At 29.2% G+C, this 17,650-nt stretch overlaps 2 protein-coding genes across 3 annotated transcripts; one reads left to right on the top strand and one right to left on the bottom strand.

Annotated features, from left to right (window-relative positions):
• Positions 1 to 1,307: 1,307 nt before the first annotated feature.
• LOC136229712 (11S globulin seed storage protein Ana o 2.0101-like) lies at positions 1,308 to 4,055 on the top strand. The gene is made up of 4 exons (XM_066018617.1): positions 1,308 to 1,578; positions 1,753 to 1,955; positions 2,447 to 2,842; positions 3,663 to 4,055. Exons 1-4 carry the CDS (start codon positions 1,308 to 1,310, stop codon positions 4,053 to 4,055), a joined length of 1,263 nt encoding a protein of 420 aa, XP_065874689.1.
• A 9,470-nt stretch (positions 4,056 to 13,525) lies between these two features.
• LOC136230770 (uncharacterized) lies at positions 13,526 to 14,580 on the bottom strand. 2 transcript variants are annotated; one of them, XM_066019945.1, is made up of 3 exons: positions 14,487 to 14,580; positions 14,006 to 14,279; positions 13,526 to 13,903 (listed from the first exon to the last, which is right to left on the bottom strand). In XM_066019945.1, the coding sequence occupies exons 2-3, from the start codon at positions 14,268 to 14,270 to the stop codon at positions 13,674 to 13,676; spliced, it is 495 nt and encodes a 164-aa protein (XP_065876017.1). In that variant the 5' UTR covers positions 14,271 to 14,279; positions 14,487 to 14,580; the 3' UTR covers positions 13,526 to 13,673. The 2 variants fall into 2 exon arrangements, with proteins under 2 accessions (XP_065876017.1, XP_065876016.1); XM_066019944.1 differs by lacking the exon at positions 14,487 to 14,580 and having other exon boundaries at positions 14,006 to 14,457.
• Between the last annotated feature and the right edge of the window lie 3,070 nt (positions 14,581 to 17,650).

Genomic DNA, 17,650 nt, shown 5'->3' with positions numbered 1-17,650 from the left:
AGGAGAATTTCCGGGGAAAATCCAGAAATCTGGAAATTTCCAGATTTCCGAAAACTTAAAAAAAAAGAAAAAAAAGAAGAAAGAATAAGGAGGAAGAAGAAGAAGAAGAAGAAGAAGAAGAAGAAGAAGAAGAAGAAGAAGAAGAAGAAGAAGAAGAAGAAGAAGAAGAGAGAGGGAAAAATATAAAAAAATAAAAAAAAATTTGAATTTCCAACCTTACCCAGGGAAAAATATAAAAAAATAAAAAAAAATTTGAATTTCCAACCTTACCCCTATGCCACGTCAGCATTTTAACACCGTTAAGCCATTTTCCGTCTTTTGGTTAACGGCGCAAACCACAGTCCTTTTTTTGTAATAACAAACCACAAGGGTTTTTTTTGGAAGAACATCAAACCACAGGGGGTTTTTTTGGAATTTACCCAATTAACTTTTTTCAATACAATTTTATCATCTTCTTTATGAAGTTTTTATTAAGGTTTTAACCTTCAATAATGGGGTATTTCATTGTTTTTACGGTTTAGTCCGTAAAACTCGGGATTAACTCCTTCAAGTTAATTAGCTTAAAAAGAACCTCTTTATTAGTTTAAGATTAAAACTAACACGTCCCGAAAACCGATCCGTATCACCTGCTTCAGCTTTTTCTTATTTATCTTGACTTAAGCTCTTACAATTTCAACATTTCTGTTTGTTCACTTTTATATTTGATAATTTATGCTAGCTTAGTTGAATCACAATCTAACACCTTTTAAACAAAGTTATTTTTCGGAACCATTGTTGGGGTACTTTAAGAGAGCAATCTTTTCCTTGTTCAAATCCATGTGAAGTCCAAAATTTTACTAATCTTTGTATTGTTTGTACCTATTTCATTTGTTGGTGTTCGTATTTTAGGACAACACGAGTTAGTTTAGTGTGTAATAGGAGCCAAACTCGAAATCTCTAACTTAAATAATTTAAAACTCTTAACCACACAATCCAATTTAATTGATTGGTAAAGTCAATTTAGTTATTAAAACTGATATATTATATCTACACAATCTCTAAATACCTAACTAGATATTTAAAAGAAACAAAACAAGTGCAAGCTGAATATGGAAAGACTTGTTATGTGTATGATAAATATAAACATTGAGAGTATAATATTGTCTTCATGCATATATATTACAATTCGTTTCTATTTATTATGATAAATATAAAAATTGAGAGTATAGTATCTAAATACGTAACTAGATATTACAATTCTTTTTATTATTATTTTTTTTTTTTTTGTATAAATACCAATGCTACATAGTTAATAAACGTAGAAAACCATGGCTTATTCGTGGATTTCTTTTTGCTGTGTTCTTCTTCTCCTTCATAGCTGCAGCTGCGGAGCTATTAGTTCTAAAACCGAGTGCCAAGAGATTAATCGTCTCATTGCGAGGGAACCTGATACCTATATTTCTAGTGAAGCTGGTACTGTCGAATTCTGGAATCCCTTTCAATGTGCGGGTGTACAGCTTGCTCGGTACACCATTCAACCCAATGGCCTTGTATTACCACTCTACAACAATTCTGATGAATTGTCTTACATCGTTCAAGGTAACTAAATTAATAAAATAATTCTAAATTGGTATCATTTTACATACATTGAAGCTAAAATGAAGAGACAATCGAGTGTCAAAAGATTCTTGATCAAATCAAATTTAAATACCAAATTTAGTATTTATTAAATTACTTTTACTTGTCATAAATCTTGTATTTATGGATATACAGGCAAAGCTATACTTGGTTTGATCATTCCTGAATGTTCTCAAAAATTATATGGTGAGACAAATGAGTGTCAAAAGATTCTTCGTATTCAGAGGGGCGATGTGTTCATTTTTCCCGTTGGAGAAGTTGCTTGGTTCTATAATGATGGAAATGAGACTTATATTGCCATCGTTATCGCTCGTCTCCCCAGCCCTGAACCCTTCCGTGTAAGAATATATAAAATTTACAAATTATAATTAGGATAAATAATTTAAACAACACATATATAAAAAAGAATCTCATGGTTTGAGAATAACTTTATGTTTTGTTTTTTAATTATTTTCTCCATTAAAAAACTTTCGTTTTAATTGGTAATGAAGTTCATTGATATAAAATCCGAATAGATAACAATGAAAGTCTAAGTTTATTAAAAAAAAAAAAAAAAAAGAATTCAAGTTTGATTTTTATTAAAAACATCTTTATGAAAGGGTGAGAAATACTAACTAACCATTACTAAATCCTAATAGATGTATTTAAAGAATCTTATACTGTAGAAAGAAAACCTATTATATCTAAATATATGATATTCATTAAAAACAGAAAAGATAGACTTGTTTTTTTTTCAGTTCAATAACGTATGGAAACCTAAACATCTTTTATTTTATTATGGTCTAACTATGCATATATATCTTTTTTTTTTCTATTTAATGTGTCACAGAAATTCCACATACGGGGGTCTGAAAATATATTGGGCGGATTTTCTTCGGAGTTTATCACTAAAGCTTTCAACATCAATAATAACTTGGCCACAAAAATTCGAAACAATACGGACCTTAGGGGTAGAACCATTTATGTGACTGGTGGTGGACTTCATTTATCCAGTTCACCAACTACCCAACCATGTAAAAAACAGGACCAACAAGAGCGAAACCGTACTTACAATGTCAAGGACGAGCCTTTCTGCAACATTAACACGAGGATAGCGAAAATGTTTGATCCTTTGAGCACGGATCTTTTCATCCCACAAGTTGGCCATCTCATAACCGTCGACGTCCATCAACTTCCTATTCTTGAGTCGAGTCAACTGAGCGCTTCTTACAACCTTCTATTAAAGGTGAAAAATTTCTACTATGGTTTTGGTCCAAACTGGTCTCGGATACATACTTTAGGACCAGTTGGTGAAGAAAAAAAATTAGAAATATTTTTTTTAGTTATTTAGCAAGATTTTGATTTTTTTTTATTTTGATACGATTAGCTATCAATTAATTATAATTGCATAAATTAAGTCTCTATTTAGTAAAAAGAAAGTTAACTGTAATTATCAAATATCGGTATATTTAAAATTACATATTAAACAGTTTAAAAATAATTTGTTCATATTTATATTTATGATGCAAGTTTAGTAAAATTGTAAAGTTTCATTTCAAACAGTGAAAACTGAATATCAGGCATTAACATAATTTTACCTAGAAGTAATTGTCCTAATGTGTATATAAAAAATACTCATTTGACCGAAAAGCTTATGTTGGTAAGTAAGGTTAAAAAATGATTTTTATTACTATATTTGACACACCCACACACGAATGCACCTAGTTTTGAAGCGTGTACAACACATGCACTTATTATTATGTGTTGAAACTCAATTAATAAATGGAGTTTAGCGGATTTGAATCCTCGCCCACTTAGTCTAAGAAGTTTTGATACCATATAAATGAACCATTTGACCTAAATGGTTAAGTTGACAGGTAAAATCGAATGATAGTTTTTATTATTATCTCTAATAGTATGCAAATTAATCAAGAATGTTATTTGTGAAATTGGAAAAGAAAGAGCTTAATAAAAAAAATTGAAAAAAAAAACAGGGATTTATGATGTTTTTTTCCATTAATTATTAGAGTTGAATGGATGTGAACTTTGTATATATTGATTTGCAGGATGCTATGAGATTACCCCATTGGGAAAATGGTTATAGCATGATTTACGTGGTGAAAGGTGAAGGTCAGATTCAAGTAGTGGATGACAAAGGAAATAATGTATTCGACGATATCGTAAAGGAAGGACAACTTCTCCCAGTGCCAAAGTACTACGTGTTATCAGAACAGGCAAAGTGTGAGATGTTCGAATATGTTACCTTCAAGACCACCGCCAACTCTATCACCTCTGATCTTTCTGGTCAAAACTCAGTCATTAATTGCTTGCCATTGGAAGTTCTTATAAATACATTCAGAATTAACAAGGAAGAAGCTAAGAATTTGAAATTTGGACGTAAAGAGACATCCTTAGTTAAAATATCATACGACGATGTATGTGAAGATGAGGGCATATAACCTTTTTCTAGAATAATATGAATAACATTGCAAGTGATATAGAATAATGTTTTATTTCATGTGTCAATAAATAATATATTTTAATATGGATTGTGTCTTTATTGTTTGGTGGTTGAAATATAACGCCAAAAATGAATCTTGCAAGAGGTAGTGTCATCGAGACTCTAAAAAATAGACTTGAATGGTATCAGAGTTGCTTAAACTAAGTAATAAAGGGTTCGAATCTTGACAACCTCATTGATTAAATTTCAATACTTGGAAGATGTGCATGTGTTGTACACACTTCAAGCCCACGTGACATTTGCGTGAGGGGGTATCATAGATAATAATAAAAACTATCTTGAATGTTAACTATCAGCTTAATCTTTTAGTTTGATTGGTTCCATGACATGTTAATCGATCTGAATCATTAAAATTATATTAGATTAAATTTCAAGACATGTTGGAATCTTTATTCAAGATAAATTTAATCTAATAAATTTTCATTTAATTTGAATTCACATTTCAATTAATTAATAGATATTTATAACTCACCATGTCACACCACTCGTATATCTGACTCTGAGTATAATTTTTCGTCTAATTTCTAACTTAATTATGCCTTAGTGATTGATTTCATCAAATAAATCAAAATACAAGCTCTTGATGAAGTTTCGTACTCTGAACACATACTGAAGACCATTTGAATCTCTTTTTCCAAATTTATTTCGAGATGATACCAGTTTATGTCGCTTTGAAATATTTTCATAAATTTTCTCAAATTTTTCTAGATTTTTCCGAGAAGTCCCGAAAAATTGCTTCCTTCTCTACCATTCATTTTAGACCGGAACTGAAGGTTTCACAACTATTTTAATTTATTTTTCAAAAACAATAAATCTCCTCGTCTAATTCACCATGGAAATGCATTTACAACCTTTTTCAGATTATTTCGAATGGGTTTTGGGCTTCGTGACACCATATGACCCTAAAAATGGTAAGAAGACAAACGAACATTGAAGTAAATATTTTTAAATGAAATTTAACATCCATAATATATTAAATCTTTAAGTTTAACTAATTATAACAAATTAATTTAATTAGAACAAGAGCTAGAGAGAAACTCCAGTATACCTTTCAAAGTAATCCTTAGTGGAGACTCTTGAACTGTGCCTGACACCCTGTCTTCATCATCATGGGTTATGGCTGTGTTCCAGCATCTCTACACACCTCTTGGATTCTTCTGAAGAATAACTATTGTTGCTTGATCACTCTTAGTCTTTTCAAACTAATATGCTATACGGAAGTTAAACTTAAGTATTTCACAACTATGAATGTTAAAAGGGGGAGTTTAGAAAACCATGGAAAGAGAGAAAGAAAGATTGTATTACTCAAAGCAAGTTATGTCTCATACATCATATGTCTTCTCCTTATATAGGTACAAGATCAAAGGCTAAATTACCAAAAGGAAGATTACATCATTACAAAAGTTAAAAGTACAAAATTTTAGGCTACACTTGTCTAATTCTTTCTTATCTTGCTCTTCCACCTCATGCTTTATATCTTGCCACTAATTTCTAATGTCTCCACCTCATGCTTCTTATCTTGACACATGTTTCTTCATATCTTCATGTCTTGCCACGTGTTGATCTTATTGCCACCTCATCCTTGGTTATTGCCACCTCATTCTTATTTTTCTTATTTTTCTTATACATTTTTATCTCATTTTCTAAACAAATGGATCCTCCTCTTTTCCTTGATGGGCTTCTTCTTTGGGTCTTATAGAGTCAATATTCATGGGCTTAGGTCTTATTGGCCCAATTCTAATTAAACATGATTTTCTTGGTTCATATATGGATTCATAATGGGCCAATGTTTCTGAACTATGCTTATATTTCTTATCCATTAATTTCGTATGCATTTCTGTCAAAATCTGTTGACTTGTTTCATCACCCATTTCCATTAAATAATTGATATTTATCATTTCTTCAACTTCTCCATGATTCGATATAGCGATTATCGCAACCTTTTTATTTCTAATATAGTCTTCTAGTCTGCATTTGATCGTATAGATCCCATGTGCTCGTTTTTCTCCTAACCAAGACTTAAAACTTTCTAATTTGCATGGAATTTCCCATTGATGGTCGGAATTATCTACATCAATCTTAGTGTTCCTACCATTTTTAAAGATCTGAGCAATTATTATGGGTTTCCCTTCTAAGTCCATAGCAGTATCAAAAATTTGAACACAAAATATTCCTCTCCCAAATCTTAATCCAAGTTCATCAATAGATCTAGGTATTATAGATGGTAGTTTTGAAACACTATTAAGGCTCTCATCAGTCATGACTTTGTCCAGAAATCCATATCTAAATAGTTTCTGAACAACATCCGGACTGCAGTCTTCTGAGCATATATACCTAGGGTATTTGGTCATCTTAATGGTTCTATATACAGTCTGACTCTTCTTATATGTAAAAAATTTCATGATATTCTTATATGCTTCTGTCATTTCGGGAGGAAATTGTAACACCTGAGAGGTTGTGATTTCTGATGACTTCTGATTAACCAGCTTAGAATGGTTCAGGGTGGTGGCTCCTGAGATTCCACTCGATGAAGTTGGTATATCAATTGGCTTCTTAAGAAGATCTCCTAACAAATCATAAGATGATCTAGGAGTCATGGTTCTTATATTCTGATTATTCTGAGACTGGAGTTTCTTGAGTTCTTCCTCAAGGTTGTCCAGAAAGTTCTCATGATTTTTTTATCATTGCCAGCATCTGGCGGTTCTGATTTCTGATATTCGCTGGAAGATTATCTCCATGCATGCTCAAAGAATCAGCCAAGATATTTTGTTTTCCAGAAATAGGTTTAACAACATAATTATAGCAATTGAAAAAACTTTGTCAATGTCTTCTTTTGTTAAGTTCTGGTAGGGATCTATTTTATTTCTGATAAATGCTCCTACTTGTGTATTATCTGTTCTTATTATAAATTCTATGGGTAACAAATGATATCTAAAACCTTTAATTCCATTTTTTACAGCTAGTAATTCTTTCTCATTAATATGATAATTTTTCTCTGATGGTTTCCAAGTTCCTGATCTATAGCCACATATTAAAGGAGTTTCTTTGTTTATATCTTCTTTTCTATATGCGATGAGGATTGCTCCCCACCCGATATCACTAGCATCTATATACAATTCTAATTGATCATTATCTTTAGGTAGTCTTAATTTTGAGAGAACTTTTACTGCTTCTTTTATTTTTCTTATAGTATCAGTATGAGTTGTCGTCCATTCAAATGATTTATGTTTTTGAATTAACTCTTGCAAGGGTTGTCGTAATTTTGGTAAGTCTTTTATATAATCTGATGCATAATTTATTATTCCTAGAAATTGTTGGACTTCTTTCTTAGTATCTAATTTTTCTTTAAAATTTTCGATTCTAGTTATTATATGATCTTGTGGTTGTAGTCCTTCACTATCTATTATATATCTTAAATATTCTATTTTATTTTTAAAGATTTCTGATTTCTTTTCGGATAAAAGGATTCCATGTTGTCTTACTGTTTTTATAAATGCATCTAGGTGCTGTAAATGGTCTGCTATATTATTACTGTAGATTAATATATCATCTACATAAACTACACATAATTCATTTAATTTTCTAAATATCGTATCCATTCTTCGTTGAAATATCTGGGGTGCATTTTTCAAACCAAAAGGTAACACAATCCATTCATAATGTCCTTGTGGTGCACTAAATGTTGTTAAAGGTCTTGATTCTTTAGTAAGCTTAATTTGCCAAAATCCACTTTTACAATCAAATTTACTGAACCACTTTTTCCCTGATTATCTATTAATTAAATTTCTCTTATAAGGTAAAAAATATCCATCAAAAATCGTTTTCTTATTTAGTTCTCTATAATCTATTACCATTCTCGCTTTGCATCAATTTTATTCGCTATGTTTTCTTACTAAGAATGTTGGGCTACTAAGAGGGCTTTTACTTTCTTGAATTAAGTTTAAGTCTAATAATTCTTTTATTTGTATTTCAAATTCCTTTTGATCATCAGGACTGTATCTTATTGGTCTGGTTCTAACAACATCATTAGGGTTTATGAATTCTATTTTAGCATATATCTTTTCTTTTTCCCACAAGGTTATGGGGTTTTCTCCAAAGTTTATCTTTAAATGGTCTAAATATTTCTGTTTTAAAATTTCTAAATTATTATCTCTGTTTGTTTTGATATTACGTATTGTTAGTGGATATAAAGGTAGGACTCGTTTAAGGATAATCCATTCATTACAAGGAGTTAAAAGACTTATGGTTTCAGGTTTTATAAGCTGAATTTTAAGGAAATCAAGGGAATTATTTCCTAATAATATATGTTGTTTCATATTATTTTCTTGATAAATTATGGGTAAACTAAAAATTGTCTTATTAAGTATTAATCTCATATGTTCGGTTATAATATCTAATTCTTTCACTTGTTCATTAAATCTTGTAACTCTGACCTTATGACCTTTAGATCTTTTCCATTTATGGGAAACTAATACATCTTGCTTAGCTAAACAAATATCAGCTTCACTATCTATAAACATGCGGCATTTTATAATCTTATTAGGTTTATATTCTACTGGTGCTTCTACATATATGGTTGCCATTAGTTATCAGTTTCACTATCTGCATATTCTATTGGTTCTAATTCCGAGTTATCATCTTCTGTTTCAGTAATATAAAATTCATCTTCTTTATACCATTTATCATCACTTGCTCTTATTTGTTCTAGACTCATTATAAATTATGTTGTTCCTGTATATTTTACACCCTTTTGTTTTAATTTAGGGCATTTATTAGCATAATTTCCTTTCTCATTACAATTCCAACATTTACATTCTGTAAGCTTAGTATTTCTATAATTGCGATTAGGATTATATCGTCTATATTTTCTTCTAACTTTGTCATCACAACCAAAAACTAACCGCTTTTCAGCGAATCCACATATTTCTCGTAATCCTAGTTTCTTATCCTTTTTAACCTTTTATTGAACTCTATATTCTTCACATTTTCTCATAAGGTAAGCTCGTAGCACTCTAATTCTTTCTCCTAATATATTTTCTTTTAGTTCTAATTGGGTATATTCTTTTGAAACTTCTACGTAGTATGGGTTTGGTAAGTGGTCATAATATAGTTGTTGATATATCAATCCTTCTTGTGGTAAGAATCTAGCTTCATAAAAGAACTTAGTAAAACTGATAGTATATTCTGGTAATTTACTAATTTTACAACATTTCATGTTATTCAAATTCATTATTATTTCAGCTTTTCTTTTAGCAAATACTGTTTCTCTAGCCACTAACCATCTTTCTCCTAAAAATTCTGTTTTTAATACCCTATCAAATAATAATAACATTGATTTCCAATCATGAGCACAAGCTTTTATTTGTGGTCTTAACTGATGAGTTATTGATTCCATCCAAAATCCTACTTTTCATATCAATGTTTTAGATATTAGGTCATACATATAATCTAAATTTTCAGTGTGAGATTAATTCATTAAGGCTATATACATTCCTAAATTCCAATCATTTATTCGTCTACTTATTTCTTGTTCATCATAGACATTATCCAAGTCTAAAAAATATCCATTTGGATTTAATCCTTCAGACATATATCCTATAAATTCTTTAAAGTCTTCTTGTTGGCCTATATGTATATGTCTTGGAATTGTATGTGCTTTTTTAGTTACTACTTCTAAATTGGGGTCTATCATTTCTTCTTCTGGATAATTATCGGCATCTTCATTTACTATATTTTCTGATCCTATATCTGATTCTTCATACCTAGTGTATTCGTTATTTTCTATATCACTTTCTGGTTCTTCTTCTATTATTGCATTAATGTTTTTCATTTGTTCTAATATTTTCATTATCTGGTTATTTTCTTCTATTAATTTGGTTTCATCTTTATTTTCTTCTTCTATGTATCCAATGATTTTTAGTTTATTTTCACTCTGATTATCTGAACTATCGGAACTATCACTACTACTATTACTGTTGTGAATATTTTTCCCTTTTACTTCTTTAACCATTATTCTTAAGACTCTTACTTCTTCCTTTAACTCTTTTAATTCATCTTAAATGTGAATTAGCTCTGTTTTTGTTTGTTTTAGCTCTAACTTTGTTTCTTTTAATTCTTTTTTAGTGTTTTTAAACTTATGTTTATATTTTTTATATTTTTCGACCCATTCTGTATTCGAATTTATGACTAATTTTATATTTTCTTTTTGCAGATCTTTTATTTCGTGATTTTGTTTTTCTATTTTTAGTTGAAGATATTCTATGTCGGTGCTTACGTCTATATTGGATGTTTTCGCATCATTTTCTTTGAGTTTTCTATTTTTTAGCGGTTCATACTTGTATCTTTCTTGTTCAATAATTTCTTGGGCATGATTTTTAAGAAATGTTATTACACTATGTTATTGTTCTGCCATTAGAATTGTCTTTAAATTTGTGTAAATTTGTTAAAAGATCTAAGGTTTTATTTACTTTTTCAGGGATTTTAGATTTTATTTCACTTATATCCATCATTATTGGTTCTTTGCTTCGTCTCCAAGCATCTATGTAAATTCTTTTTATCCATCCGTCTTCAAGTTTGATCCATTCTTTCTTAGGTTTCTCTAATAAAGATTTTAATTGTTTGATCTCAAACTCTAACCTTTGCTGTTTAGATTCAATTTCTAAATATTTTAGTTGAGATTCTATTATTGTTTCCGCCATAATAGTTTTTATTGTTTGTAATTTTCTCTTTTTTTTATCAAGTTGTTGTCGTATCTTCATATTTTATTTATATACCGTACTTTGTTTTGGTCTTCCATCATAATTCCTTCATTATTTATCTTATATTTTATTTTATTTAAAAAGTCGTATCCTAATAATAGTGTATATGTACTATCATATTATGTTACTCCTAAAATTATCTCATATTTTAGATCTTCAATTTTAAATCTAATTCTTATGCTCCTAGTTATGTTTTCTAGTATTATTCGGACAATTATAAGTTTGTGGTTTTATTAGTTCACATTTATTCTCATTTATTTTGCTAATATGGACTAAACTTTTGGTTCCAGTATTAATTTCAGCTATACATTCAGTTGTTAGTAGCTCATTAAATAATATTACTTTTATTCGTTAACTTATCTTCATAATATGTATGTAATAAATCTAAGGTTCTCGGTTATCTTGTTATTTCTTTCTTAAAACTTAACCTTCCTTCTTCTATCTTAGGTAATAATTTCTGGATTGGTTGTATTTTTCTAGAATTAAAATCGATACATATTTCATCTGGGATTGTTATTATTGAGTTTTCTTTATGTTCTAGTGGTTCTAATATTTCCTCGTATAATTTTGGTACTAATATATTCCTATCATTTTGTTTTCTTATATGATGATTACCTGTAAGGGCATATATCATTTTTGTTTCTATACTAATTGCTTTACTTCCTAGGGCATTCTTATTCCTTTTAATTTATAATATAAAGTTAAAGCTAAATCTTTATGCTTATCTTCTAATGATACACTAAAATCTGGTTGAATTGTGAATTTAAGTTTCTGATAAATTAAATTTCCCCTTACTACTGATATTAAGGCATCTTGTATATTATCTAATATTCGATCATCTAATACATATATTTGAATAGGAGTCCGATATTTTTTCTGAAAATATGCTTTTATAGTGAATTATATTCCTCCAAAGTAAATATTCCTATATTTCTTTGATTCTTTATGTGATAATTTTGACAATTCCATTTTTATTACGTCATCTGTTATTAAATTTATCCTTGCTCTACCATTTATAGTAGTTGTATCTATAATATTCTCATGCTTCTGAACAATATATCTTATATTTTTATTTCTATCAAACCATTTAGTTTTAAATATCTTATTTACAGATAGCTCTTCAGTTTCATCCTGTATTTTTTTGATAAATATCTAGTTTAAAACTTAAAGTTTGAGTTATACCACCTTCATAAGTATCCATGTGATAATAGATATTAGTATTATCTATATGGGTTTGTTCTGTTATTTCTTTATTCTCTTCCATTTATTAAAGCTTGAATATGTCTGTAACTTTCAGTGATTATTTGTTTTTGAATTTCTATTGTCTCTTCTTGCTCTTTACGTTTTTCTTCTAATCTTTTTACTTCATCTTCTAAGTCTAAAACTCATTTTTGTAGTTTTATCTTTTCAATACGCTTAGCGTCTAAAGCACTTTGTGCTAATTCTAATTGTCTATCTTTTAATTCCATAATTTGTAATGCTCGTCTACAACTTATAATATGTTGATTAATATCCTGATTATAAACAAATGGGTTTTCAACAATAATCCTAAGACTTTCAACTGGTATATCCATTATCTAGTGTGTATAAGCCTGAAAAATCATGATTGTGAAATTAATTAGGCATTTAATCATTTCTATTTTTCTTGTTAACAGTATATGGCCCTGTTTGGGAATTAGCTGTTAGTTGTTAGTTGTTAGCTGATTACATTAGTTGTTAGCTGTTAGCTGATTACATTAGCTGATTTGACTAGCTGTTTGTGTAGACCTGTTTGGTAAAAATTAGCTGATTGATAATAGCGGTTTGTACAAAAAGACGAATAAGGGCATTAATTTTGGTGCAGGAGAAGAGGGAGTCTATTTATTAGGGTTAAAGAAGTCCATTAATTTTAATATTGCAAAACGCTAATTGAAAAAGCTCCTTTTAAAAGCTTTTTCTAAATTAGCGTTTTCATCCCAAAACTCTCTTCCAAACCTCTCTCCACCAAACACTCCAATTAGCGGTTTCAGTGGTCAAACCTCTAAAGTTGGTCAAAACCGCTATTTTTATCCCAAAACGCTCTTTACCAAACAGGGCCTATGCCTATTTAGATCATTAGTTTCTATGCTAAAGAGATGTTGGTAATAGAAATTTCTAAACTACTGCTTAAGTCTAATTCAATTATGTTGTTTATGAGTTTATCTACTGGCTTCTTATGAATATTAATCTGTGATGCGAACACACTAGTATACATAGTGATTTTAAAAAGTTCTAACTATATCGTATCCACGCATGAGCCGATAAGAATGGAACTACCTAAAAAGAAATAAAAAATGGTTAAATCGATTTTCCTCCCATATGCATTAGCTCCAAAAATACATTAACCATAAATGGTACTCCCTCCATTCCATTATATAAGTTATTCTAGGATATTTCACACAAATTAAGAAATATATTGGTTAACTAAAAAAAAATTTCTCTCATGTCACTATTAGAGAATAAGCATTGGAATATTAAAAAACACATGTACCAATATAAAAAATTTAATATTTTGATTAAAAAAACTAAACTAAAAGCTCTTGGAATCCTAGAATAACTTATATTTAGGGAAAAAACTAATTTGCTAGAATGACCTATATAATGGAACGAAGGGATTATTCAAAAGGAAAAAGCTAAAACCAAATCATCTATATTTTACATAATATCTGTTGCTTTGTTGCTTCCTTCATTTCACAAACTTGTTAATCTTTTCATAAACTTGACAGCATTTTCACAATTGAGTCCTAAAACAATGGCAGCATAACTTGATTGTACCTCTCCTAATCAGAATTGAACTCTAGGTACATTCTATATGCATTTCGATCAGGACAATAATAACTTTCTACAAATTCCTCAACTTGAAAACCGAGCTTCTTGTACAGGCTAATGGCAGCATTATTCAAGGAATCAACATGCAATGATATTCTCTGTACCTTTCTACATCTGCACTTCTCAATCGCAGCTTTCATCAATGCCTCTCCATGTCCTTGCTTTCTGTAATTCTCCTTCACTGTTTTTTTTTTCCATAGAAATTCTCAGAGTAATTTCATCGAACAGGTTATGGGCATGTTAAAAATAAGAGATGAACAGAAAGTTAGAAGAGGATATGAACCTGCAAGTTTAGTGATAGAAGCGAACAAAGAAGAAGGCCAAGTATACATCACGTATCCAACAATGTTTTCATTAATCTCCAAATAAATCAACCCTGAATTCTTCTTTTTCAATTCTTTGTCGAAAAATGAAGCTAAAGATTCGTGTTTTGGGAATATCTTTCTCTCCATTTTCACAATTTGTGCGACAACATTACCCCAATTTTTTGAAGTTCTCTGCAGCTCCACCATGATTTCGCTGCTGCTTCCATCTTCTCTCTGAGTCATTGGCGACAACTGAACCAAATTAATAAAGTAATTATGTCAAATAAAGGAACCAAATTCTATGTTTAGTCTTCTTCTTTTTTTTTTTTTTGAAAGGAATTCTATGTTTAGTCTTATTCATCGTCATATTTTAATTGCAAATTTTAATTTATCTTTTTATTATAAATATAGAAGGACGAGCTAGATGTTTGAGAACTAGTTTCCTTAGATTGGCGCTACCTGAATATAGTGGAACTTAGGCTCGACCTACATAAGATAACTAAATGTTAAACCCGCTTAGATCAGACCCGATGCTATTCCATTAGTAAACAAGTGTAGTTTTAACTTGAGAAGTCATGTTTATTACTCCTTTATTCCATTTTATGTCATTGTTCTAGTTGGGATTAAAGACAAGGCCGGCCCTGGACATAGGCCCGGGGTGCACCGGCCTAGGAGCCTCGGGCTGGAGGGGACCAAAAAAAAAAGAAAAAATATCTTATATATATATATATATATATAGGGGAGGGATCAAGTGAGAACCTTAGACCACTTGTTTACACTCCAAATTATTTACTACTGAGCCAATTACTTTCCTTGTGTAATATGTGCCGCGCTGATTAATATACTATCGCACTGTAGCTTTCATTGTTTAATATTTGACACATGCATTTATTAATATTGATTAAATATTCATAATAATGAATTATTAATAGAAAAAAAAATGTGCATAATAATGAATTATTAATAGAAAAAATTCAAGAACATGCTCCAATTTCTTATTTATTTAATTCCTTTATATTTTGTAATTTATGTTATATAAGAAAATATATTTTTTTAAACATACGTTATAACATATAATTTAACTTTTTTTTTTGAAACAACATATATTTTAACTTTTAAAACGCGAACTATGAAGTTTAGAACGTACGATATATTTTTTAGAATATACGTTATGTTTTTTAGAACATGTGTTATGTTTTTTCGAACATGAGTTATAAATTATATTTTTGGAAAAAATGAAAAAACGATCCAAATATCTACTGATTTTTTTAGAACATTATACTTAATTTTTGGAACACAAACTACAAACTTTAGAACATACGTTATGTTTTTTAGAACATGTGTTATGTTTTTTCGAACATGAGTTATAAATTATATTTTTGGAACAAATGAAAAAACAATCCAGATATCTACTGATTTTTTTAGAACATTATATTTAATTTTTAGAGCACAAACTATAAACTTTAGAACATACGTTATGTTATTTAGAATATGAGTTATAAATTATATTATAGAACAAATGCAAAAATTGTCCATATATTTACTGTTTTTTTAAACAACAATTGTTTTCCTTATCCATTATGGAGCGCGCTGATTAATATACCATTATCCATGTAGCTTCTATTGTTTAATATTAGACATATGCACTTATTAAATATCGATTAAATGTGCATAATAATAAATTATTAATAGAAAAAAAAAAGAAATGTGCATAATAACGAATTATTAATAGAACAAAAAAAATCCAAAAACATGCTCCAATGTATTTAAATGTTAAGGACGGAATTCTAAATAATGTTACATAATTCTAAACTTTATAATTTATGTTCTCCAAATTAAGTATAATGTTTAAAAAAATCAGTAAATATCTCGATCATTTTTGCATTTGTTCTATAATATAATTTATAACTCATGTTCGAAAAAACGTAACGCATGTTCTAAAAAACATAACACATGTTCTAAAGTTTATAGTTTATGTTCCAAAAATTAAGTATAATGTTTTAAAAAAATTAGTAGATATTTGGATCGTTTTTTCATTTGTTCTATAATATAATTTATAACTCATGTTCGAAAAAACATAACACATGTTCTAAAAAAACATGACGTATGTTCTAAAAAATATATCGTACGTTCTAAACTTTATAGTTCGTGTTTGTTCTATAATATAATTTATAACTCATGTTCGAAAAAACATAACGTATATTTTCTTATATAACATAAATTACAAAAATATAGAGGAATTAAATAAAAAATTAGAGCATGTTCTTGTATTTTTTTCTATTAATAATTCATTATTATGCATATTTCTTTTTTTTTATTAATAATTCATTATTATGCATATTTAATCGATATTAATAAGTGCATGCGTCAAATATTAAACAATATTTAGAACATCGTCCTTAACATTTTAAAACATAAATTACAAAAATATGAAGGAATTAAATAAATAAGAAATTAGAGCATGTTCTTGGATTTTTTTTCTATTAATGATTAATTATTATGTACGTTTCTTTTTTTTCTATTAATAATTCATTATAATGCACGTTTAATCGATATTAATAAGTGCATGCGTCAAATATTAAATAATAGAAGCTAGAAGTGCAGTGGTATATTAATCAGCGCGCGACATAACACACAAAAAAAATAATTAGTTCAGTGGTAAGTAATAAGGAATGCAAACAAAGTGTCCAAGGTTCAAACCCCCATGGTAGCAGCATTTTTTTTTAATTTTTAGACTCAAAACTACGTAGTTTTAGGTGGTTCTCACCTAAGCAAGTGTCCTCACCTAAGAAAGGGTTCTCACAAGAGCCCTCCTATATATATATATATATAATCTAATTTTTTTAATATAAATAGTGATAAAATTATATAGGAGGGTCTATTTCTTTCCGAAACCACATTGGTAAAAAAAATTAAAATGCCTATTTTGTTATGTATAAAAATTTTATCATTAAAAGGATCTTTATTACTTCCCTCGCTACCCAATCTTTAATAAAAAAAAAAAGGTCTTTATTACTTATTTTGTCTAGGTCCCCTAAATTATCAGGACCGGCCCTCATTAAAGAGCTATTAATTTGGCTTAAATTTGTTATAAAATTGAGTAATCACAATTAACTTACACTTTCTCTTAAAAAAATTAACTTACACTTATTTTAGAATAGACTGAGTGATATTTGGTTTATCTATCGTTTGCTATTATAAATGGGACGGGATAGGACGGGGAATGCATTTCCTATCGGGGATTTGGCTGGGGGTGGGGATACCTTTCCTCGTCCCCTCCCTATCCGCGCAACGAGGGACAAATATTATCATCACCGTTTTATGGGGATTCTTATCGGAGATTCACCGTAATAAGCGAATGGTTATATAAGGTTTTAATTAATCATAATAGAGATGTTTGATTAGTTACAATTAGGCACAACACTTGTCACAAGAATGTGAGTGTTGTAATTCATATTGCCTAAGTGAATTCATATTGACTAAGTGATTGTTAAAATGTATAGAGATATAGTTTATAGGTCAGATCTACAATCTTATTTGCATAAAGATATCAAATGAGAACTTATCTTGAATTGCTTCGCATGGATTATTGTTTATCCAAGTTTTTGAATAGTTATTCAAAT

This window comes from Euphorbia lathyris, chromosome 5, assembly GCF_963576675.1.
Source record: "Euphorbia lathyris chromosome 5, ddEupLath1.1, whole genome shotgun sequence".
Taxonomy (NCBI): domain Eukaryota; kingdom Viridiplantae; phylum Streptophyta; class Magnoliopsida; order Malpighiales; family Euphorbiaceae; genus Euphorbia; species Euphorbia lathyris.
The sequence above is the reverse complement of the archived record's forward strand: the minus strand, read 5'-3'. Positions and strand labels throughout refer to the sequence as shown.